The 25,898-nt window shown below is 50.8% G+C and overlaps 1 protein-coding gene across 3 annotated transcripts in view; it reads right to left on the bottom strand.

Annotated features, from left to right (window-relative positions):
• KCNAB1 (potassium voltage-gated channel subfamily A member regulatory beta subunit 1) overlaps positions 1–25,898 on the bottom strand; it is a 62,098-nt gene that overhangs the window by 1,532 nt on the left and 34,668 nt on the right. For all 3 annotated transcript variants that reach the window (XM_032698203.1, XM_032698205.1, XM_032698206.1), the window contains exons 2-13: positions 20,861–20,904; positions 13,699–13,736; positions 12,322–12,401; positions 11,510–11,554; positions 10,167–10,211; positions 9,976–10,019; positions 7,904–7,990; positions 3,984–4,069; positions 3,368–3,488; positions 2,542–2,636; positions 1,089–1,209; positions 406–494 (exon numbers count right to left, since the gene is read on the bottom strand). In XM_032698203.1, coding sequence (XP_032554094.1) covers positions 406–494; positions 1,089–1,209; positions 2,542–2,636; positions 3,368–3,488; positions 3,984–4,069; positions 7,904–7,990; positions 9,976–10,019; positions 10,167–10,211; positions 11,510–11,554; positions 12,322–12,401; positions 13,699–13,736; positions 20,861–20,904 — 895 coding nt within the window. The remainder of the gene's footprint in view (positions 1–405; positions 495–1,088; positions 1,210–2,541; positions 2,637–3,367; positions 3,489–3,983; positions 4,070–7,903; positions 7,991–9,975; positions 10,020–10,166; positions 10,212–11,509; positions 11,555–12,321; positions 12,402–13,698; positions 13,737–20,860; positions 20,905–25,898) is intronic.

Genomic DNA, 25,898 nt, shown 5'->3' with positions numbered 1-25,898 from the left:
AAGGAGGAACCACTGGAATGTCTTTACTCAATGAGAGAATCATGGCAATGCCTCTGAACTTGGTATGTGGAGTATTGCTGGGCTGCAGTGGAGGGACAGCAGAGGGAGAGGAAGCTGATTGTGGCAAACAACAGAGATTAATTAAAGTGGGTGCAGGTGACGTGATAGCACAGAATCCATCACAACATGTCCTGGAATAGGGTCCCTGTCCCTTTCAGATACATTAAACCTGCTGGTGACACCATAGATTTGCCTAATTAAGGTGCATAAATAGAATTGCAAGATAAAATACCAAGTACTAACACTAAATGAAGAGAAGGAGAGTGCTGAGGTGTGTGGGTGTTACCCCCAGGGAGCTGAGCAGAGCTAACCCCCCGTGGAGGGGCCACCACCACCTGCACTTACCTGGATGGCTCCAAGGTTCTCTATCAGCTGCTCCGGGTTGGAAGATCCCAGAAGGACAGAGCTCACGCCCTCGTTCCTCAGGCACCATGCTGGAATAAAGGCACAACGAGGTCAGGAACAAGGTGGAGTGACATGGCCCCGCTCCAGAGCCTGAAGTTTGACAGAACCTCTGTTTGAAAACCACATCATTCTCTTGTGCCTGTTGGCCCAGGGTGCTGAACTGTGGGGAGGGAGCAGGGAAACAGGCAGGTTGGACCCCTGAGGAGGCCCAAAATACTCTGACAGTCACAGGCTCAAGTTGATGCTGGAAAAAAAATCTTATTTTATGTAATTGTTGCCCAGAGAAGCTGTGGCTGCCCCATCCCTGGAAGTGTCAAAGGCCAGGTCGGACGGGGCTTGGAGCCACCTGGAATAGCAGAAGGTGTCCCTGCCCATGGCAGGGAGTGGAACTGAATGATCTTTACACTCCCTCCCAACCCAAACCGTTCCAGGATAAATAATCCTTTAAGCATTTAAATAACAAACCCATCTCCAGCTGCAGGCCCAGCCCAAGCCACCCTTTGGCCTGTTTGAAAGACGACACGTCTTGTCCTGCACTGCCCTTCACCGAACCGTCCCTGCTGCCTGCACAGAGGAGAGGAGCAGCCCCAGAGCCCCCCAGGGTGCCCCAGCCCAGGACCCACCGACAGCCAGCTGGGGCAGGGTGCAGCCCAGGCGCTCGGCGATGGGTGACAGGTCCTTCAGCTTCCCCTGCTGCTTCCTGCCCTCCTCGCTGATGATCTTCTCCTTCAGCCACTGGTAGCACTGCAGGCCAATCACACTGCATTACTGCCAGCTTTCATCTTCCAAAATGGGGACTGTAAGCCCATTTATAATTACAGGCATAATCTATATATATATGTATGTATATATATATATGTAATGGCACTTCGAAAGCCATGTCCAACCCAGGAGGTCATGGGGGCTGAATGACACAAAGTTTTGCTACCCAAAGCAAATAGGACAGGACCAGAATGTCCCTGGATCTACATCACCCTGGACAGGACCAGAATGTCCCTGGATCTACATCACCCTGGACAGGACCAGAATGTCCCTGGATCTACATCACCCTGGACAGGACCAGAATGTCCCTGGATCTATGTCACCCCAGCTTTATGCAGCTGATGGACTCACTCCAGAACCCATAACCTCCTAACTTTTCTTTTTGGACCATTGAATCCCATCACAGAGCACAGAAAAAAAAAAGGGAAATATTAGTCAGCTTGAGAAGATTTTGACCCAAACCCCTTCAAAAAAAATTGTGAGGGAATATCTGATCTTGTTGGAGATTTTACAGTTCAAGATTAGAACATTAATTAAAGCAAAGTGGGATTTCAGTTCTCCCAGTTCCAGTCTTGGAGGTTGATTCTGCTGCACTCTCAGCAGAATTTAATTTGGATCCCTCTCACCATCCACCTTCTCCAATAGCCTTTACCAAGAGTTAATAATACATTTTGCTTTGGGAAAAAAAAAAAAAAAAAAAAAAGCAATGAAATAGCCCATTTCCTTTAAAAAGCATCAAACTGAGCAAACCCAGCCCAGGGATCCCTGTCACTCTGCTGGCACTGCCAGGCAGTGCTGGTTTTTTGCTCAGCTGGTACAGAGGCCCAGATCCCATTTTAGTTGGGTTCTTTCCCAAATCCATGACACTTTAGTGCTCTGTGATCTTTCAAACCATTAAATCACGTGCCTGTGCCACAATAAGGGAGGAGACCCCGTAGCCCCCAAGAAGGATAAAAGCAGGATAATTGTGGAGATTTCAATGATCTTTTGCAACGTTCATGGTTCCACAATTAGTGTCAGCGAGGAGTATTGAGCACCACAGACCCCCTGGGCTCGTGCCCACCCCTGCAGGGTGTGACAGCACCCAGCATCCTGCAGCCCCCCGTCCTGCCCCAGCCCCTCTCAGCCCCAGCTCTGCGTGGGGAACCCGAGCACTGTTCTAACCCAGATTCTCCTGCACTTGGAGAGTGGTTGCCAGAGAAACCGAGCGGATCCATCGACACCCAGCCCGGCCTCCTCATGAGGGATCTCTTTCCCCTTGGTTCTCTCTCTGCCCTCACAAAGCAGCACATCTCAAACATGCCCCAAAGATACCTTGAGGGAAGCCCTTGAGCTCTCTGGGACCCCGTTGCCGTATTTCCCTGAGATGATCCCACAGGCCAGCGGGGACCACGTCATTGCTCCCACCCCTGCAGAGAGAACAGAGGAGAGCGTTTCAGGGGAGTGGGAGAGATCAGAGCTGTGCCAAAAACAGGACTTTCAGTTAAAAAATGAAATAAAAGCAAAATAACTTCTGCTTGTTTCAATTGCCGCTGGCAGCGACGTTCAGTCGACGTCTTCCAGGGAGATGCTGCTGTTGCCCTTAAGTATTTATTTAGATGATTAATGTAATTAAAAAATAAAATAATTATTACTCCTTAATGCATCAGCAGCATCTCCCTGGAAGACACTTACTGCCTTAATCATCCAAAAAGCCTCTTTCAGGAGCCTCCAGCCCCATCCTGGCTCCTGCAGCAGTGAAGCACCTGAACTCCTGACCAGGCATCTCCTCTGCCTTCCACCATCGCATCCTTCCTGCTGGTAGGGAGGATGCTTCCTGCTCCTCAGATGCCTGGGAGAGGCACGAGGAGGTATTGGTGGCTTTGGGTACAGGGGAGAGGTGGCACTTTCATGGGCCACACAAGTCTCAGAGAGTAAGAAGCAGTCATAGCAATTAATAATTAATATATTTATTGATATACTGTATTAATATATAATATTGAGTAATACTTCTCTACCAGAGCCACAGTGAACTGGTTTTTCTTTCAGGTCTGTAGGAAGACACCCGTCTGTGTACTGTTCCCATCGGGAGCCCCAGGTCCCTGCTCTCTCTCTTTCTGGGGATGCACGAGCCAAAAAGGCACAGCAGCCTCAGACTCACCAATTTTGTGATATAGCTCTGGCAGCTGAACCTCCACTTTCTCTCTCTGGAACAGATGATATTCAGCTTGTTCACACACGGGTGGGATCATGTTGAACTGCCTGGCCACCGAGTAGGCTTCCTGGGGAGGAGAAAGCAGCAGGAAAGCACTTCATTACATGGAAATATCCTGCAGGACACACCAGCCAACACTCCCTGAGTGTACAGAGACAACCAACTCAAGTCTTCCCTTTAGCAAGAGGAAGAGGAACCAGCAGGATGCTCCTGGAATCCCAGACTGGTTTGGACTGGGAGGGACCTCGAAGCTCATATTGTTCCACCCCCTGGCATGGGCAGGGACACCTCCCACCAGACCAGGTTGGCCACGAGCACTGATATCAAACCTGAAGAAACCTTGAATTCCCCTGGAATTCTGTCAAACCAAAATGACAGAAACCCCAGTTAAACCAGCCTAGACACCCAACCCCCAGCTCAGCCCATCTTCTCCCGATCAACACCAGGCTCATTCTGGAACAGGTTCTTAAATTATTTAAGGTGGAAAGGTGCTGGATGGAGTGAAACTCCAGCAGCCCCAGAGCACTACCCAGTGCCAAGGCTTCCCCAGGAGGGGCCTTACCATGATCTCCATGGCACTCCAGCGGGACGTGCCCCAGTACATGGCCATGCCCTGGTTGATCACGTGCGTCATCGCCCGCACAATTTCTGCAGGAGGGAAGAAAAGGAGTATGAGAAGTGTCCAGAGGCCACGTTTCCAGCACCAAATCCTCCCAAATCCACTCACAAATTCCAAGAACGCTGACAATCCTGAGCAGTTTGCACTGAACACCAATTCTGCTCTTTTCTTTTGCTCGAGCACAGATGAAAAAGCATTTTCAGTGAAAATATGAAGACATTGATCTCTTGCCTACCAGCACCTCAGGAGAGTATTTCTTTTAAAATTTAGCACAAGGGGGCAGCACGGTGGAAAAATAAACTAGAGGATAAATTCAATTTGTTTTAACATTTGTTTACTAAAACCATATATCTGGGTCTGCTTGATTTTACCAGGAATACTGGGGGTAAAGTTGCAAAACTGGGTGGTTGAACCCTACTTCACCAAGGGCCCTGTCAGCCTCATGTGTCAGCTCTGCAAAGCCCAGCACAGCTCCTCATGCCGCAGTGACATGGTTGTTCTTTGGGAAGCTGGAAGCTTGCAAGGCTGCACACCAGGACAGGAGCTTTGATTTCCTCCCTCCGACCTCTGCTGAGCAGCCCTGCCTTCTTGGGGTGGGGGAGACCCACCATAAAGCTTAGTTCCATGGAATTACAGGATGGTTTGAGTTGGGTGGGACCTTAAAGCCCATCCAGTGCCACCCCTGCCATGGGCAGGGACACCTTCCACTAGCCCAGGTTGCTCCAAGCCCCGTCCAACCTGGCCTGGGACACTTCCAGGGATGGGGCAGCCACAGCTTCTCTGGGCAACCTGTGCCAGGGTCTCTCCACCCTCCCAGGGAGGAATTCCTTCCCAATACCCTGTGCTGCGGGCACAGGCACTGTCCTGACCACCAACCACAGCATCTGAACTGGAAAAACTGGGCTTAACTCACTCTGAGAAGCAAAAGAAAACAGTTCTTGGTCACTGCTGCCAGTGCCACACCAGGCACCTCCCTGTGCTCTTCCCATGGGAAAGTGGGAGGGAACTGGTGCTCTCCACCTCCATTACCTCTGACCCATCACAAACCCTCTGGGGGGACGTGGGGCTGCCTGGAGGAGCCTGACATGCCTGTAAATCCCTGTGCCCTCCCTTGGATGAGGACTCCAGGCACCGCTGTCTCGAGATCAAGACGAGCTCCCTTTTGTACCGTCAGGATTCTCGTCCTACTTAGGGAAGAAAAGAGAAGGATCTTGGCAGCGAGGAGATTACACTGCCAGCCTGGGCCTTGTGTGAGATCCTGCTGCAGGCAGCCACGGGCAGCTCAGGGTGGAGAAATCTCCATTTAGAGCCTGGAGGGCTGGGCTTTGTGTCAGACAGAGACCTGCCTTAAACCCGAACACTAATCCACCGATCTGAAGGAATCAGGAAAAGGAAATAAATATCCCAAACAACATTAAAGGCACCACTGATACATAAAGGAAACTTCTATTTCCTTCCAAAACAAACTCATTTCACTGAAGTGTAAATATAGAATCGTAGACTGATTGGGGTTGGAAGGGACTTTAAAGACCATCTCATTCCAACCCCCTGCTGTGGGCAGGGACACCTTCCACCTGACCAGGTGTACAGGGCTCCAGGATACCCCAAACGAGCTATTTCCAGCTGCCTCGCCTGAATATTGAATTAAAAATTGTTTTTCATTTGCTACCCTCCTCAGTCTCAGTCTGTAAGTGATCCTCCCCTCCCTTGCTCCCTCCCTGTCAGCACCAGCTTCTCCCTGGGCTTAGTTTTCTATTTTTGCCCTGCCACCATTTGGGAGCCTTGACAAACATTTCGTCATACGCCTCTTACACATCTCAGCCCGTGGTTGTTTTCATTTCTCCCACCTCTACTCCTTTCAAGAAAAACCCAAGTCAACTCAGAAAATATATGTACCTTGTTTACAGAGCCTGCTCCCATGGGGATGGGATGTGGGAATAGCACATCCCTGGATCTCTTAGCCTGCCAGCTGGACACCCAAATGGCACCATTCAGGAACAGGAGATTTTTTTTTTTTTTTAAATATAAATAGATGTTTCAAATCCCAGAAAACAGCCCCTGGCAGCATAATAATAACTTTGAAGTAGCTTGAAGTTCCCTGGTAGGAATGTTGTCACCTTCCCTCCCTGCATTCCAGGGCTGTGGGTGCTGGATGTGCTGTGGGCACCCAGCACCGTGACAATGGGATCCCAGGGACCCTCCTTCCCCCCAGCTGGAGCTGCACTGCTGGAAAAGCCACTTGGGATGAAGAAAAAGCATCTGCCTGGCCAGCTGGGGGATCGGATCTTCAGGTTGGACAGGACTTGGAGCAGCCTGGTCTGGTGGAAGGTGTCCCTGCCCACGGCGAAGGGGTTGGAATGAGATGAACTTAAAGGTCCTTTCCAACCCAAACCACTCCATGATTTCCTTGTGGGAAAAGCACAGGCATGTATGGTGCTGGAGCAGGGAAGGAAGCTGGGGAAGGCAGCACAGCTCTCCCTGCACACGCCGGGGAGAGCAGCACCACCAGATGGTTCAGCAGATGCTCTGGGATAGAAGTGGCTTAGTAGGTGAACCACAAAAAAAGCAGGAAGAACATGGGAAGAGTCTCCACTGCGCCATTCATAATAAAAATGTCCCTTTTTTCACCCTGCCCCGCTCTCACCAGGCTCCACAGCCCGTGCCCGGCTGCCAAGGCCGCGCTGCCAGCGGGATCCACAGCACCCCCAGCGCTGCCAACGCCGGGATCAGCTGGGAACACATCCCACTGCCTGTGACACTGACTGAGCACAGAGGTCACTCCTCCCTCCCGGACACAACGTGCCATGTCCTCGGCCTCAGCAGTGGCTGAGGAATCCACACTGCTCCTCAGCTCCCAGGCCTGAGGAATCCACACTGCTCCTCACTCAGCTCCCAGGCCGGTCCCTGAGCCTCGGCTGCTGGCACTGAGTGGCACCCACAGGCCGTGCCAGGGCCCACAGTCCCACCTTCCCTAGGAAATGGGTGTCACAACTCCTACATTGAGCCTGGAGCGTGCAGGGGGCCTGTCAAGCTCCAGGTTTGTTTGATTTCCAAGTGCCCTCCACAACAGCTCCTGCAGCCTGCAAGTCTTTCCTCCTGCTCTGTGTGTTTAGCTGGGAGGCTGCTCTGCCACAGGGAGTGGCTGTGTTCACTCCAGAGGGAGGAGAGGAGGAATGGGAATTGTGCCCATTGAATAGGGCACTGACCCCAAAACACACTGCTGGGGGCTCCTGGCGAGCTGGGCTATGCTCACATGCCAGACACACAGATTTGCTTATCAGTGACTCTGAAATGTAACTGAAGCACAAAGTCACAGATCCTGCAAGTCCCTCAGTTCATCCCCTGATTTACCAGTCTGGATTTAACAAGGAACATTCCCCACCAGCCCAGCCCTGGGCAGAGCATCACTGCTGGCTGTGCTGGGAGACCCTGCTCTGTCCTGCCTTAAATCCAAACACAAACCCACTTCATCTGAAGGATTCAGGAAAAGGAAATAAAAACCCCAAACAATGTTAAAGCCACTACTGGGATGTAAAGGAAACTTCCATTTCCTTCCAAAACACATAAATACACTTCAATAAATACGGAATCATGGAATGGTTTGGGAAGGGACCTTAAAGACCATTTAGTTCCAAGCCCCTGCCATGGGCAGGGACACCTTGCATGGCCAGGCACACATGGCTCCAGGAGATATTTCATATTTAAACTGAGATATGAGATATTTCATATTTAAATGAGATATTTCATATTTAAACTGCCCCAACTGAATATTTAATTAAAAATTGGTTTTCATTTCCTACCCTCCTCGGTCTCAGCCCCTAAGCCAGGATCAGGTGAAACCTTTAAGCCAAGCCTGCACCAACCTTCCATGGGGGTGTTGTTGTCCGGCCGGTTGGCAAAGACCACGTCCACATATTCCAGCTGCAGCCTCTGGAGAGAAGCCTTCAGCCCTGGGAATGGGAGAGCAGAGACAAGGCAGGTAGAGTCAGAGGGAGGCAGAGCTGGCAGCACAGAACAGAGCCAAAATGGGGTGAAAATAAGCTTAGCGTATTTAAATATACGTATTTTATATATAAATATATACACACACACACAACCAACCATCCAGGGTATGAGAGGGATGCTGAATATCATTGTCCCCTGTCACTGCAGCCATATGAAGAAGGAAACACCAGTTTGGCCACATGCAGGGCCCCCTCCTTCCATGAGAATTTGCTTTATTTTTGAATTCTCCTGAGATCTGGGTTGAACAGCCCCTGGGTACAGAGCGTGTCCGTGTCAGCTGCCAGGGACTGGGTTCTGTGTCCTGCTCCTGTCCTGGGCTAATTTCATCTAAATTTTGCCCCAGAGCCTTTCTGGGAAGGTTGATGCCTCGTGATGAGCAGGTGAGGCACCAGGGAGGGTTTGACCTCTTATCAGGGTGGGCTGTGCCCACCAACACTGAGCAAAGGGCAGAGGGAGTTTGGCAGAGTAAGTCAAGGCACTTTGCAGCTCAGTCCATAACTGTCCAGGCTTTGACAGCCTCCCTGGGAGGATCTGATGGGAGATGGCATTGAAACCCTACAGATACATACATATATAGATATATACACACGTGTGTGTGAGAGAGGGAGAGAGAAGAAGATGGGCATTTTATCCATCTCAGAATTCAGCAAACATTTTCAGCCTCCTCTATTTTGACTCATTCTTCATGAACATTCATAAAAACATTTTGTTCTTGGGAAGATTTATAGAAAATAAGTGTCAGAAATCCTCCTCTCTCTCACGCACACAGACATATATATATATACAGACATTTATGTGTATAAAATAGCTAACATTGACCTTAACATCGTTTGCTCTGTGTTCTGTGAAGTTTTTCCAGCTGCTGCCAGGGTTTTTCCATCATTTCATGAAGCAGCTCCACAAGAAATGAAAGCAGATGGGTTTGGAGCACCTGTGACACGGCTGCCCCTTCCCTGAGCACCTCTGGGTCCGGTGCCACCACCTCACAGAGGGTTATTCAAACAAAAACTCAACAAAATGCTGCCAAAAAGCTTTCTCCAGCATTACCTTAGTCTGAAAGTCACATCCTAATGTAGCTGAATCCTGCAAACACTCCATGGTGAAAACTTTCCAGGGAAATCCCAGGTGTATGGAAAACTGACCATGCTCCAGGGGTGGGCCTGATCAGGATCAGGAAGGAGGAGGATGGAAGGAGCCAAACCTGTGCCCCAGGAAGGGGCTGCTCTGCTTTTGGCCACGCTCATCCCACGTGAACTGCTTGGGACAGCACTGGCCAGGGTGGGATGAGGGGGCAGTGACATCCTGGGTGAGGGTGGGTGATGTAAATACAGGCGTAATATTTGTCATATAACCCATGTTTTCCACATAATCTGTATCCAGTAAGGCAGGGTAAGGCAGCACATGGCATCACTCAGCGGGATGGGGCACCAGGTGAAGGGAGCCAGGTGAGGGAATGTACAACAAAACTGAGCACCTGAGGAGAAACAGCACTGAGAGCAAACCTCAGCCATGCCAGTCGGGGCCTGGCACCCCTCCAGAGGTTATTTCTGTAGGCTGACATCACACCCACATCCTCACCCTCATCCCTCCCTGCTCGTGCCACCACGAGCTGCCGCTGGGAAGAGCTGGGGGTGCCCAGGGAGCAGCTTCCTGCAGCAAACCCCAAAGGTCACTGAGCAGGGGGGCTGGGAGTGCAACTCGTTTGCTCACACTTCTTGAAAAAGGCCAAAATAATCCTTTGGCACGTTTTGGGCCCTTCACAGCCAAGTCTGGGAACTGCCCACGTGGGGTTGGCACAGGGAGCACCGGGATCAAACAGACCTGGCTCATGGCAGAGCTACTGTCCCGGCTCCAGCTGGTGCATCCCACCCTGCACCCACCCAACCAGGGCACCCAGGCACGGCCAGACCCCACCCTGGGCCACAGGTACCTTCAATGATGTGTTTCCTTGAAAGGCCTCTCTCCGTTTCAGCTCTGCAAGGGAAAAACAGGAACAGGGCTATGAGAGACCAGAGGTGCCAACAACTGGGGAGCACTCACTGACTCCTATTCTGATTTAAACAGCCCCAAAATCAGAATCACAGACTGTTTTGGGCTGGAAGGGACCTTAAAGACACTTACTTTCCACCCCAGTACAGCTTTGTTGTTATGACCAGACTGGACCTCCTGCAAACAAAGCAAAAAAAAAATATTATTATTAAATAAAAATAATATAAATAACCAAGCAGGATGCTGCCCATCAACAACTTCTGAAATCTAGGAACAGGATTTCTGCTGGCAGCACTCAAACAGGAAAGAGCAGGAGTGAACCACTGAGGAGACACCAACTCCAGTGCTGATTTGGGGGGAATTACCTCTGAACTGAGGGAACTTTGGCAGTCCCTGAGTAAACAGGAGCTTCCATTTGTATCAGGGAATGGCACCACTGCGTAGGGAGCTATTCCTCAGACACGTGCTTTAAGCAGCAGAGGGGATCCAAGCTTTAATTTTTTTAGAAGATGGAAAGTGAAGCATCCTGGAGGCATTTTGGCAAAATATATATTCATAAATATTTAGGGCATGAGGAAATGGAATGAAGCTGCATGAGGGGAAGCTGGGATTGGACATTAGGACAGGGGTCCATAAATCAAAGCTGATTGAAGTGGAGTGACCAAAAAAACCTCCAAACATTTTGAATTACAGCATGAGCAATCTCCAGACTTTTAACCAAGGACTACAGCACTATTCCCTCCTGCCAGCCATGCCCAGTGCTTCTCATTATCATGCAGTATTCCCAGTTATTAAAACTCAAGAGTGATCCATCTGAATAAATCTATAAACTCCTTCATGATGTTAAATCAAGGATTTATCATTCTCCAACCACCTTGCTGCATAACCAGACACGTACAAAACCATTTCTCCACCCTTAATTGGACTTTTTTTCTTCCACAGCATGCAGAATATTTCTTACTGAACAATCACTCACCCCCCTAACACAGGGATGCTGATTTTGGAGGCAGCACCGCTAGAACCATCCTTCAGTCAGTCTGGCTATGACACATGGGAGGTCTTAAAAGATTATGTAAATGCTCTTTAAACTGCACAACATATGCTAATGTGCATCGTTTGAATTAGGTATCACCTCCTGCCAGGCTCCCTGAGATGAAGGCCCGTCACAGCTTTGCATCCTTAATCCACACCTTACGGGCACATCACCCACCCCACGGGTGCTGGACACGCTCCCAGGCTGTGCTGGCTGACATGACGGTCCCACAGGGGGGTCACAGCCTCCTGCAGCCACTGTGCACTCCCAAAACACCCAGGGTAGTGCTTTTATTTGGCACCGGAGAGCTCTGGCTGCTCCCTGTGTGACTGTCACACAGCAGCACCCGCTCCTGGGATGGCACCACCCAACAGCCCAGAAGGATTGTCTTATGCTAAAGGGTTCTACTTGTTTGTGGGGAACAGGGAATGCCATACAGTACCTCCAGCCCTTCTTCTTCAGGATGTTGCCCAGGATGACCTCAGCCCTGTGCAGGAGAGAGCCCAGCGTGAGGGAGGTAGGAGGATGCTCAGCACCACGGACACCATCGTCCCCACCACCTGACCTGTGCCCCCCACACCAGCCTGCAGCTCTCCCCTCCCCTCCTGACATGACCCCCACCAGGGACAGATCCTCTCTGTCAACCCAAAGCATCTTGTCCACCCATTCCTGCAGGGACAGACCCACATCCCTGATCCCCACATCTGCTGGACCCCAGTCTGGGAAGCAGAGCCGTTCTGGCCCCACAGCAGGGACACGATGGCCCAGCCCACCTTCCACACTGAACACGAGCCATATAAATCATCCCCAGGCAGATTTATTAGGGATGGATGTTTCCCCCACTCCACAGTGACACTAAGAGCATTAGCTCTGCTGCAGCCAGAGTTGTTCCCGCCGGGATCCGTGCCGGGAGCTGTCACGAGCCCCGGCCATTCATCACCATTAAGATCCACTCTGACTTTTCATTTATTCAGGATATTTTTCTCCCTGTGCCAACAGCAAGGGGTACGAGAGATACAATCCAATCTGTGCAGAGTACAAGAGGATTTGGGAAATTTATCTGATTTTCTTTCTGAGTGCTCCAAATACAAAGGTTTCCCAGGGAGAGAGGGGCTCTCCAAGCACCGCCAGAGCCCAAACCAGCACCAGGGGCTGTGCCACGGGGAGGAGCAGAGCCAGTGTCCTGCCCACAGAACCAGAAGGTCCCTCAGGTCCCTCCCAGGCCACCCCCAGGAGCAGGACCCCGGCACTCACTTGCCGGCCGCGTACACCTCGGCCGTGTCGAACAGGTTGACGCCGCTCTCGTAGGCGATGGTCATCAGCTGCTCGGCCACCTGGGGCAGGGAGGGAGGAGAGAGGGGACAGGGGTCACATCCAGAGCCAGCAGTCCCCTCCCACACCGGGAAAGGCCCCTGAGGGCAGCAAAGGGGCTCCAGCAGGGCTGGGAGGAGTGTGAGCATCCCCGCCCAGGGGAGACCCTTGGACAGGGCACCCAGGGAGTCCTGCACTGGCCAGAGAGGCACCAAAACATGGATTGGCACCAATCTCCATTTGACTCACCCTGGCAGGAATTAGTCTCTTCCCACAGGAGCTTTCTAACAGGAAAGCAGCCAAGAACTTAATAGGTTTACAGAAGATACTCTGCAAATTTACAGAGTTTAACACAGAATGGTGAGAGTTTAATATTTTCTTGGCTGCCTGACAGGCTGTCCTGTAGCTCCCCAGAGGTGCCATGGGGCATGGAAACACCTGCAAGTCATTTTGTGGGGTCCCCATGGGGGTCTCGCTGCTCCCTGGGGGATCTTGCACTCCAAGGGGCTGGAAGTTCTGAGCCAGTATCCCAAGGGTGGGCATCCCTCAAGGATGGGGTTGTGTTGCTGCCCTATTTTTCCATGCATGACCCCTTTGCATGGACTTATTCAAGGTAAGGAGGGCAGGAGCACAGGGAGCAAAGTGATCATAAATCATAAATCATCTCACAGTGCCAAGAGATAAACCTGGTGATCCACCAGGAGAAGCAGCAATACCAGGAAAAGATCAAGTGAACTAAAAGGCAAAACCCTTTGAGTTCAGGCTCCTGGGCTCTTTTCCTCATTGCAGAGCTATTTTGGTGGTTCTCCCATGCCCTGGGGGAAGGCAGCTGGGTGGCTGTTCTCCCGTGGGCACTCACATCTGGAGTGTACCTGGGCTGGAGGGAAGCCCACGTGCTGCCCAGCGCTCCGGGATCAACAGAGACCAGGAGCCATCTGCTCCAGGGAGGAGTACAGAGGAAACCTGAGCTCACTTCCATTTGTTTCAGCTCATTATGTAAAAGTAAACCACCCTCGTGAGCCCAGCCCCTGCCTGTGTTTACAACTGGTCCCCATTTCATCCACAACAAAAGTAGTGCCCAATTTCCACTCCAGGAGCGGTGCCGCTGCCAGTGGGGACAGCATGGAAAAGGAGATGGCTCTAAGGGATACATGGATAGATAGGGTTTGTTAGAGCTGGTCCCTGGAAATGTCACATTCATTAGGGGTTTGCAGCAGCAGTTTTGTGCAGCTCCTCTGGCTCTGGTAGCTGTGGTTTCACCAAAAACACCTCACCCTGCTCTGTACCTCCTGCTCTGCACTGACACCGAGCAGCACTCACCTCGTCTGAGATCTGACCCCCAAAAGTGACCCATGTCCCTGGAAAAAAACAAAAGAATCTGTTATTACAAGAGGTTTTTAACACCCAAAATTTCACTTGACCAAAATTCAGGCTCCTTGGGGTTAAATGGGTTTAAAATGACTGGTTCAGAGGGTGGTGTGTGCCCAGGAGAGCTCCTGCAGGGTTGGCACAGAGCCCCCTCTCCCAGGGTGGGTAAGCACATGGAGGTGCTCAGGGCAGTGCTAGGGGATGTTATTCTGCCAAAATACAGTTTGATTCAAATCACAGAATCACCACAGAATGGCTTGGGTGGGAAGGGACCTTAAAGCTCATCCAGTCCCACCCCCTGCCATGGGTAGGGACATCTTCCACTGTCCCAGGTTGCTCCAACCTGGCCTTGGACACTTCCAGGCCTTGAAATCTGAAGTTCTTTGCAAAACAGAGTTTGTTTTCCAAAGCTTCAATTTGATAAATTGGAAAAAAACTTAATGATGCTGCCTCAACACATCATTTGGGGAAGGAAAAGCTTCTTAAATACGTGCTTCATTCCACATCATACAGGTCAAAATAAGGAAAAATGATTAAGAAAGAAATATTTCTTTCGACACGAAGTATTTAAAACTTAAAGTGACTTTTCCCTGTGAACTTTTCCATAAAGCCAGTGTCCAAAGCCAAGGCAAAGCCGGTGGGCAGAGCTTTCCTTAGGCTGGCTCCAAAAGGAGCTGCAGTTTAGACCCAGTTGCAGACTCTGGTCTATTATTAGGAAAACCTGGGGCGTTATTTCTTCAGGATCATTGCCTCAAAATTAATTAAAAATAATCTATGGTGGAAACAACGTGTGGATTTAACCAGATCATGGAATAGTCTGCGTTGGAAAGGACCTTTAAAGGTCACCCAGTCCAACCCCTCAAGGAATTCCTATATACATTATCTCCTGTATATATTTTATATGTATATATTTAAGGGATACATATTTCCTAAGGAACTGGTAGAAAAGGGGAGCCCCAGGTCACGCCCAGGACACTGCTCAGCCCTCCCTCCATCCCTGCCTGTGTGACCTCACCCAGCCCCCCGGGGCAGCAGCAGTGGCTGTGCCATGGTCTGTGCCAGCTCCTCACAACACCCTGTGACCTGCAGCACAACACCCTGTGACCTGCAGCACAGCTTCCCCTCACGCTGCTCCACTGCAGCTGGGCACAAAATCAGATGCCATTCACTGAAGGGACAGGGCAGAGCCCCCGTGGCTCACTCAAAACACTCCAGAATTTAAAACTCTGACTTAAAACATCCCTCCATAAGGAAGGCAGAGGGGTTCAGGCTCCAAGCTGGAAAAGCCAGTGAGATTTTTCCCCATCTCTAGATGTGTTCCAGGCCAGATTGGACTTCAGTGATCCCTGTGGGTCCCTTCCTGCTGAGAATATTCTGCAATTCTAAGTTGGACAGGGCTTGGAGCAGCCAGGTCTAGTAGAAAGTGTCCCTGCCCTTGGCAGGGGGTTGGAACTGAATGGGCTTTAGTGTCCCTCCAACTCAAACCCGTGTGTGAATCATGATCTGAGCAAGGCAGGGACTGCAGTGCCAGTGAGGGATTGAGCTCTGACGCTGCCAAGGGGTAAGACTTCAGTTCTCCCTGCCTGGTGGCACTCACAGAGATGCAGCAGATCCATGAGAGCTCCCACACCCTCGTGGGGAGGGTGAACCCTGAGCAGAGGCAGAAGCGGGGCAGGTCCCTGCTGCTCCCGCCGGAGCTCTTTGATCAGCCCTGCCTGGAACAGAACAGGAGTCGTCGTGTCTGTCAGGAGAATCTTGCTCTCTTTCCCTCAAAAAAAGGTCAATCTGAATTTTTTAATACATCAGGTTTCTTTGAGTGCAAACAAAGTTATTTAAAGACACACAAAGTGTGAGTTCAAACCGAAACTCCCGATTTTCCCGCAGAAAAACCCGAGCCAAGTTTTCACAGATCAGAAATATGGAAATAAAAGAAATGAGCAAAGAGCACACATATTTCCAGCTAATTTTACACTTACTGCTGCTCTCTATAAGGGCAATAATGGGGCAGGAGCCACCCCTGCAACACCTTACTGGTTATAGACCTCAGGAGAGGTATTTTCTCTTACTATGGGAGTGAAATGCTCTGGTCCTGCACAAAGATAAAAATGAAAGCAGGTTTCAATTTATCATTAAGCTTCTTCATGTAGATAAAAAACCCCACCCAAATGAAGCCTGCTTTCCATGTTAAAGCTTTGGAGGTGTTATTTTTATAGGAATACATTAAAACATGTTTCTATCGAAAAATGGGTTGAGACTGTTTATCCCAAAGTGATGGCTTTTTTTTGCATAAGCAGCACACAGATCCCTAGCACAGGTAAGAAAGAGAAATATTTATACCTCTGTGGACTGCACATCCTGCCTGGAATTTCCCTGGCTGTGGCCTTATGACACAAACCACACCCCACCAAGGGACACGAGGGTGATGTGCTCAAGAGTTTGGGCACACAGGGCTGGCAATGGCTCAGGTAAGAATAACAAGCACCTTAAATCTCTTTAAATGCAAGTAAAAAATATATGATACAGGATCTACTTGCCCAAGATCCACCTGTGCCCCCCTGTGCTCCCAGACCCGGCTGAGGGGACAGGAAGGGCTGGGGACACTGAGCACCATCAGGAGTACGTGGGTGGGGAATCCTTGGGGTCTCTTTTTGCCACGATCATCACAAAAACCAGCAGGGAGGGGAGTTTGGGCTCATCTCTAAACCATCAGATGTGCTTGGGAAAGGGAGAAGCTCTGGTAGGGAGTCAGGAGCAGGGAAGGCAGCACAGGAATCTCCCTCCACGACCACCCTGGGGCAGTTGGGGTGGGGGGCACCCACTCCCTGAGCAGCTGGGGCAGAGGCACAGCCTGGCACAGGCACAGCATGGCAGAGGCTGCTCAACTCCCTTTTAAAATGAAATTTTTTAAAAAGGCAAAAACAAGCACAAGGCACATTTGGCATTTCAAACAACAGCCAAGGATGATTCACAGCCTCAGCCAATACACTCATTTTGGAAGAAAAATATACTAGAGAAAGACATGCCTTGTTTAATTGCTACTTTCCCCCTTTCCAGTCGCTGTCTCTCCAGTTTATCCCAATTAATGGTTTATAAAGCCATCCCCTGCCCCAAGGCTTAGCATGGCAGACAAACCTCTCTCTCCTGCCCTTTGCCATCACCTTGCTCCCTTGCCTTGGAAAACAGCTTCCCAACTGGATATCCTCCCCTTCAACAGGAACTTCTGCATTAAACCCAGATTTGGCTCCATTTCCATCACACCCCCGAGCCCAGCAAGGTGTGATTCTTTGTGGGATTTGTGCCAATGCAAAATCCACCCCTCGCTAATGTCACTGCCAGCAGATGTGTCACCTCTGCAGGAATTCCTGGCTGAACTCCACACTTCTGCTGCCAGCACAGTGTTATCCCTGCCCTGCTCCTGGCGAGGACGGTGCCACATGGAGCTCTGGCACGTGGGGCTGGTCTGGAGCCCAGCCCTGAGCACAGCAGGAGCCTGGGCTGGGAGTGCAAAATCTCTTTCCCAGAGCAAAGCCCAAGGTGGAAACAGCAGCATCTGACCACTTTGGGCTGAAAAACATCTATTTTCATAGCCAATTTTGAGCACAGGGTATCCCAACAGTGGCTGCAGGAATTACTTGCTTGAGGAGGGGTTTTTCTGTGCTTTTGTAGATACTTTTGTGATTTGGGATGGCTGGTTTTGTCCTGCTGCTCGTTTCCTTTGAGCCAGGGCTCATCACCTTGTTGGAGGCTGTCTCAACATTCTCTCATAATCAACAGGAATCCACAGGCAGGATTCACTCTGAACTAAATACATGAGAAACATGACCTTGTTTTTCCCCTACATCACAATCACGTTTTGGATCCAGCATCAGGCCAAGAGCCTTGTGCCAGCCCAGGGCTGGGCTGTGAAGCTCCCTCAGGTAAAGCCTCACCTGGAGCTAAGGTGCTCAGAGGAGGAGGTGAGAGCTCAGCCCAGCCAGGAGCAGGACTCAGCACCAGGGAGCTGCAGGAGCCTGGGCCCAGGGAAGCTCAGCCTGGCAGATCAGTCCAGGAATGATGCTCAGCCTGTGCTCCAAGGGGCTCAGCTCCCCAGAGCAATGCCCAGTCACCACCCAAGGGGCTCAGGGACCCCTCCCAAATGTCTCTGCCTGTGGAACATGCTGCCAACTCACCTGTCCTGCACTTGCTCAGCATTGGTGGCACCAGCAAACACCCTCATGGCCACGTGAGTGGGAAAGGCAGGGCATCATTAAAGGGCCTGTGTTGCCTCAGCTCTTCTTGCCTTTGATTTCTGCCCCACTTCCCATTTTTCTCCACTTTTTCATCCTGCAGGATGAAGAGCACTCCCACCTTGCTGAGATTTTGCAAGGCTTTAGAGGAAGACTGCTGAGCCCTCAGAAATTTTAGTGAACCTTAAATTAGATTTTCATGCTGCAGAGAGTGTAGGGAAACACATTTATCTTTTGGGGAACTGCAACAGAGAAGGCATTTAGAAAAGTCATATAAGGCAGCACTGGGAACAGACACCTGATGGATCTGCAGTGGGAAAGGTGAGACAAGGGGGACGGTTTGAAAGAGAAAGAGAGGAGATTTAGATTAATTAGGGAGAAATTCTTGGCTGAGGGTGGGGAGGCCCTGGCACAGGTTGCCCAGAGAAGCTGTGGCTGCCCCATCCCTGGGAGTGTCCAAGGCCAGGTTGGACGGGGCTTGGAGCAACCTGGGCTGGTGGAAGAGGGGTGGCACTGGATGGGCTTTAAGGTCCCTCCAACCCAAACCCTTCTATGATGTGCTGTGGTGTATATTCCAGAGAATTCCTGAATTCCAGGCTTTCCAGCTCTGCTTTCCCCTATTCCTGCTCACTGGGGGGGGGGGGCTGTTGGGATCAGTGCTGCTGGAACAGGCTGAGATGCCCAGTAGCCCCCCCAGCTCCCCACATCCCTGCACAGCTGTGCTCACAAAGGCTCAGTATATTTAGATGCTGCTGCAGTTCCACCCGCCTGAAATTAAAGAAAAGCTCTACAGAATGTTTTTCTTTTCCTGCTGCTGCTTCCTTCCCGGAGCTTTTCTCCACCACCACAACATCAGCACTTGGGGAAACTGTGGATGATAAATAAAACCTCTGCACAGATAAGACAAGTCCTTTCCAAGGCTGGGTCTATTTTAACCAGAAGGGCTCTTGGCAGAACGGGCCTTATTTATATGACTCGTGGTACAGGGTGACTTTCACAATCCACTCTACTTTAAAATCAAACCTCGGAGCGTGTTGGAAAAAACGAGCTGACACCTGCCCTGTGAGCATTCCCAGCCCTGGCAGGGATGGAGCTGGAAGGGGACCCCACAGCCTCAGTGGTGCCAGGTACAGGCAGAGAGCCCAGGGCCTGCCATCACCCACTGGCTCCCAAGGCAGCAGCACCTGGATCTCGGGAATGCTCAGCCTTGATCAGTGCCACCTGGGCAGGTAAATCCCCTTGGGTTTATCCCTTACACTCCCAGAACTCCTGTGCTCTAACAAGCTCCTCTTTTCCAACAGCCTCCAGACCCTGTTCTTTTGTCTGAACAACAGCCTGAGCTGAATAATCATGGAGTGGTTTGGGATAGGAGGGACCTTAAAGCTCATCCAATTCCAACACCCTGCCATGGGCAGGGACACCTTCTGCTATCCCAGGTTGCTCAGAGCTAAAAACGATATTATTGTTAAATAATGTTAGTTATTGTACTTTTCAAGGAAAATTCCAGTAACTACTGGCCCAAATTGCATCCAGGATGGAAATGTACTGATGACTAAAGCCAAGCATCCTACAGGATGGTCACGAGCCTACAGACAGGACAGGAGTGTTTCCCCAAACTCAAGGGGAATGTTTCACAGGTTTATACCTCAGAACAGACTTCTTGTGTCTGTGTGAATGTAAATTGATTTAAATACTCTGAGTGAGTATAAACGAATGTTGCCATCTTAGATTCATAATTAGCTTCGGCTCATAATTAAGTTACTGTTGTGCTTATAGTAAATCCTATTGAGTCATTTTATAAATGTTAAATTAGCCAACTGATTAAGCACTGCCACTGTTGTGTTGATTAAGCGTTGCTAAGTCCTTTAGACCTAAACCCCTGATCCAGTCTAAGGCCAAGTTTGGCCCAGAGGGCTTCTCTGAACCCTGTGACTCAACAGGAGGGTCTCCCTGCCCCTTTGCATCCTCACCCTCCCGTGTCCCACTATCCACATAAATCAGTGGAGACTGATTTTAATCCGATTTTCCCTTGTGTGCTCTATATAGTAACAGAAAATATATAGTAATAGAACTGTGCCATCAAACTCTGTCATGCTTTTACAAATTCATATTAAACCTGGTTTTGCCAGTACCTTTTCCAGTGATTCTTTAAGCAACCTAAACCATGCTGGTGCCTCCAGCTGCCTGTGCCAGCCCAGGAACAAGGACCTCTATTAAAACAGGGCTGCAGGGGTTCTGGTAGAGAGTCCATCCATCCCTGGGGGAGGCTGTGCACATCCCCAGGGTGTTTAAGCTCCTGTGTCCAGCCTTGCACTGTGGGAAGGTGCTCACAGTGAGAAAACAGCCTCCTCCTTTCCACAGCACTTGGTTTTTATAAAAACATCTATATCCCTGCACTTTCAAGCAGTGTGCCATGTGTGGTTCAGCTGCCATCAGAGGGATTACTCGCCTGAGTAAAGCCATCAGGAGGGGTGCAGCCCAGGGCACAGGAGCAGCCACGGCCAAGGGGCTGCAGGAGCTCAGCATCCCTGGGGACCCTGCAGGGCCAGCACATGGGTGTGCTCAGGCCCCTCTGGATCAAATATCGATAGGATAAAATATTGATGAGGTGTTCTTTAGTTTTTCAAGTCAATATGGAACAGGAATAGCAAGGCACAAAGGCTGGATAAAATGAAATAGGAATGTGCCCCCAGCCCAGGCAGATTGGTGCCCCCGAGGCCAGAGCTGGGACACTCAGAGCTCCTGGGCATACTCAGACATGTCAGATGGGACCTCTGTGGGCTGTTCCTCACAGGCTTTAGGGCACATCAGAAGGATTTGATGACACAACCCCTCATGCAGCTCGAGCACTGAGGGGGGAGAACATCGTGGAAGCCAAAGGTACTCACCCAGTCCAAGGCACGACACTCTCAGCCCAGATTTCCCAAGGTTCCTAAAATGAAAAGAAAATAATTAGAAAATACTATTCCTTCCCAATATCCTGCCCAAGCTGGTGGATTCTCCACAAACCCAATATCCCATGGTTTCCCACTCCAGTGGAGGCAGCATCAGGATCCCCAACACCAGCTGCTCCTCCACAGCCAGGAGATAAAATTATCACCCTTCTCCCCTCCTCCCTGAGCCAGGCTGGAGACAAGATAATCAGCCCTGAGACAGCACAGTGTGCCACACATCAAACCCCTGTCCTGTCACCACAGCACAAAATCCCCTTTAATTACAAAATCCTCTTTAATTCCACCCTCCTGCTCCGACCTCTGCAGTGCAGCCAGGGCTGGGTAAGTGTTCTGCCAGGTCACGGTATAATTTAGGGACCATCCATCTACCTTTCCCTGTAGAGCACCACAAACATTCCCAGTGCTTTTTGCTGCTCCTGCTGAATTATTTAAAGCCAAATAAAATAAAACAGAAGAAAAAGGCCTGCTCACATGGGCAGGGTCAGGACAAAACACCTGACATTAGCACAGGTTGTGCCCTGTGCTTTCAGCTCTTTCTCTTTTTACACACTGGATTCTGTGGCCATTCCAGGTTTTCATTCCCATGGCACAGTTTCCCTCTGGAGCACAGCCAAAGGCATCCCCAGGGGGGCAGGAGAGCCAGCCCAACACCAGCCAGCACCCTCGGCACTGAGGCACCCACTCTCCCACCACTCCAGGACCCGTTATGCCACTGCTGCACCCAAAATTTAGCTCTGATAATGGGAATTTAAAATTGTGAGAGACACAGGAACTTGACCTGGAGTAGCTATTCGAAAAGCTGCATCTGCATCTCCAGACCCACGAGCCCCCAGGCTCACAGCATGGATGGGGCAGGCACTGACCTGATTCTATTTCTGTTCTATTTTTTCTCCTTTCCCCCCCCCCTTTTCTATATTTTCTTTCCTTTTTTTTTCCCCCCTTGTCTTTTTTCTTTTCTTTGATTTTTTTTTTTGAGTGCGAGCACAGCTGGACCCTGCGGCCCGAACCCAGAACAGCACAAACACTGCCCATCCTCCCCAGCACAGAGTGTAGCCCTCAGAATGTTCAAATCCAAACCCCAGCAGCTGCTCCTGGGTGCTCCAGGCAGAGCTGCAGCACTGCAGGAATTCCGGATTCCTGGTGTTGGGATTTCTGCTGGACACAGCCCACCCACTGCATGACACCCTGTGGAGCCAAGGGCTGCTGTTCATTCCCAAGCAGTTCAGGATTATTTTAGGGAAGAGGGTTTTTTAAATCCTATTTCTCCCTGACCTGTTCTTTGCCTTTCAAAGTCTGGCTCTGCAGAGGCTTGTGGCTGTGAGGGTACAGCTCAGCCATGTGCCCCTCTCTCTACATAAATATAAATATATACACACATATACCCTTTATAGATACATTTGCATATATATTGTTTATATGTACCCCTACATATATACACACATACACCCTTTATCTATATGTATGTACATATTGTGTATATGTACCCCTTTTTTATATATACACACACCCCCCTTTTTATACACACAGAAACCACTTGATATATAAACACACATATACCTGTTATCCACATGCCAACACATATCCTCTCTATACACCCTTTATACACATATATATGTGCATTTATATACACACAGTGTGAGTCCCTATGGTGTCTCCATGCATTTATAGGGGTCCCCACTCTCCCAGCAGTGGGGTCTGTCCCAGGGTCTCAGCCCAGACACCAGTGACTGTCCAGTCCTGTCCTGTCCATCCCCACAGGTCCTCTGGGCCACAAAGCCATGTCAGGGCTTGTCCCTCCCCGCTCCTGGGATTTGAGGGGTACAACACACTCAGTTTTGTTCCAGGGAGCAATAACCAGCTCTTTGGACAGTCTGGTAAACCAGCAAATCTGGAGAGAAATATTGTGTTTGGATTTCCAAAGCTTTGCCATTTGCTTAGCACACACATGACCTGGATATTTGGAAGGTTTCTGTTGAGAGCCAGTGTTGAAAATGCCAAGTTTCTTAGTGCAAGATCCCTCTGGCAAAGAGAGCTCAGAGGGTGCAGGGCAGGAGCATTCCTGAGCCCAGAGTCCAGCCTGGAGAGCAGCACCAGGTCTGCTCCCATCCCTGCCACTCAGAGACTCTGTGATGAGGGGGAAAGTGGAGAGGCCTCACCAACACAGGGAGCCACCAAACCAGCAGAGAACTGGTCCCACTGGGGACACCTGAGCTCCCAGCACGGCCCCGTGCTGTTGAAAAGCTCCCAGGCACTGGGCTGATTCCCAGACAAATTCCTGCTCTACCCTAGGAGCTGGTAGAGTGCCAGCAAGACCTGGTTCCCCTCTACCTCCCTGAACAGAAGAAAAACCAACAAAGACCCACAAAAATACAAAACCCCACCAAGTAAATATATCTGTACATTTACACCTATTTTGCAGCTTCCAGGTGTACGTGCATATATCTGTATATATTACACACCTAGAGAGACATACATGTCTGAAAGCCAAGTAAAATCAATGGTCAGTCTCCAAGTAACAGGTCTGTAAAGACTTTTTGTGCTTCTCTTGCACTGCTTCCCAGGGCTGAGACAGTTGACCAGCTCAGTCCCTGGAACTGAAGGGGCAGCAGCCCCACCCCAGACAGCCTCGAGCATCCACCAGTGGACATCCCCCCTGCCCACAGCCTTTTCCCCCAAACTTGCACCACAGGTGGGACCTGAAGGTGTTCAACACCTCACCCCTGAGTTCCTTTAAACCAGAGTCCAAAGCCAAACAGCACCACACCAGTGTGCTCCCCACAGCTATGGCAGAGCCATACCTGGCCTCTGGAGGAGCCTCCCAAGGGGATGGAATGGGGAAAGGAACAGGAAGGACGGGATGTTGTGGCAGGGCACGGGGCATCCCCCTCAGTACCCACAGGGGAGTGTACAAACCTCCCCACGAGCACCCGGGTCACCCAAACCTCCAGCACAGGGCACTTGTAGCCATCTCATCACACAGAAGACACAGGGCACGGGGTTTTTTTGTGAGGAGAAGGGACACCACACTCTTCCTGCTGTTTGTAGCTTTAAGAAAGATGTGTTTTAAGCTTAACTTTAAATCTTCCCAGTTTCCTGCTCCAGGGAGCAGCCTCGGGGCAGGTGAGCACAGCGTCCATGCGGTCCCATCCTGGTGGCCGGGACCAAGCAGGGGACAGCGAAAGACGTGGGGACACAAAGCCCTCCCCGAGAGCCCAGCCCTGCAGGTGGGTCTGACACAGCCCTGCTTTCCTGGCACAAGCCCACGGTGACATTTTCCCCGCACGGCAGGAGCCGGAGCCAACAGCCCCGTCCCCGCAGCACCAGCGGCTCCGCCAGATTGCGCCGGGTTGGCGAGCAGGGCCAAGCCTCTGAATCACGGCAAACACAGCTTGGAGTCAGGGCTGTTGTTAAAAATACACCCAGGCACCAAAACAGCGCTCGGGGAGCGGCGACATTTCCCTTGACTAGGCTTTTCCAAGCGGAGGGCACAGCGTTCCCCAGGAGCTGCGGGTCCCTGCCGCTGTCTCTCCCAGATCCCGGCGGCCGTGGCAGCATCCCCGTGCCGGCAGCCTCCGGGAGCCGCAGCTGAATGCCAGGCAGCCCCACGCAAACAGCACGTGCCAGCAGCCTGGCAGGGAAAAGGCTGGGAAGAGGCGTCAGCCCAGCACCCACTGGAGTCGGGAGCCCCGGGAATGAATGAATGGCACCTTCCTGCCCAGCAGGACCTTCGTGGGTGGCACAGCCACCGGGCTGGTCACCAACCCCTCTGTCCCACAGCAGCTCTGCCCAGGAAAATCACACCCTTGTCTTCTCTCGCCACATCCCGCTCCTTCCTCATCCTCCTGTCACCCTCAGGCTCAGAGCCACTGTCCCCATCGTTGTAGGGATTTTCCCTGGGATGTGCTCAGGTTTTTGCCTGGCAGGCAGTGCCCCAGCTGACAGGGTATCAGCTCTGTGGGTGAAGGGGTTATTCCAGCTGCACAGAGACCTGGAAACCCTTTGCTCAACTGTTCCTGCCCCTTCCCAGCCTGCAGCAAAGAGAAAAGCCTCTACCTGGGCAGCAATATCACATCCCTGAGGCTCAAGGGCACAAAGGGCTCCAATTCACTTCACCTCTGTGACCAATTCCCATTTTCCTCACTTGCAGTAGATTCACCACCCTTATCAGCAGCTCAGCCCTGCCTGGGGACCACACCTGGCTCCTCACATCCCACCTCGCTTGCTCATGTATAACTGGAGAGGAAAACCACAGCCCAAACTCCACCACAGCACTTAGTCCTTTAGACATGGAAGAAGTTGCATTCAGGAAAGGCACTTTGGTTCTGGACCTGCTACGATGCTGAATAAGCCCAAGTTAATTATTTTGCCAGAAACAAGCAGACAAATGAAACGGGTGTTTCAGGGCCAGCATGGGTCGATGCAGGACAACAAGGCACAGCCAGGACCCAGCCCTATGGACACACTCAGGGCTGCAAAAGCCTCCAGTTTCCCAAAGCTGGGGGGGGAAGCAGAATTTTGCTTGTTAATCACTTTGCTGTGAGCAGATTATGGGCAAGGGGAACACTTCAGGGGTGTGTCTGCTCAGGAGTGACGGGTAAGAAGAGCCTGTTTGTGTCTGAGGAACCAGGGTCCAACACACACAAGAAAGGTCAAGGTGACAATTTTTGGCTTCAAAAACCCTTTGGTTCAGCATCAGGAAGTCAAAGTGACACAAAGGGAGAAGAGAGGACTGACATCCTGCAGGAGTACAGAGGGGTGATGAGAGCAGTGAGAGGCACTGGAACAAAGCCTGCTGGTAAAGAGACAGGGGAAAAGTACAGCTTGTCAGGACTCTCAGGAGCAAAAAGAGGGTGAAATCCATTCCCAGGGGAGTTTTCCTTGTGATGTGGGCACGTAGGAAGATCAGATTACGTGATTATGTCTGCAGTGTTAATTAAAGAGACAAGGACCAAGGCACAGTGAGTGACTCTGC

Source organism: Chiroxiphia lanceolata, chromosome 10 (genome assembly GCF_009829145.1).
Source record: "Chiroxiphia lanceolata isolate bChiLan1 chromosome 10, bChiLan1.pri, whole genome shotgun sequence".
In the NCBI taxonomy this organism is placed as follows: domain Eukaryota; kingdom Metazoa; phylum Chordata; class Aves; order Passeriformes; family Pipridae; genus Chiroxiphia; species Chiroxiphia lanceolata.
Note: the sequence above shows the minus strand (reverse complement) of the source record. Positions and strands in the feature narration are given on the sequence as shown.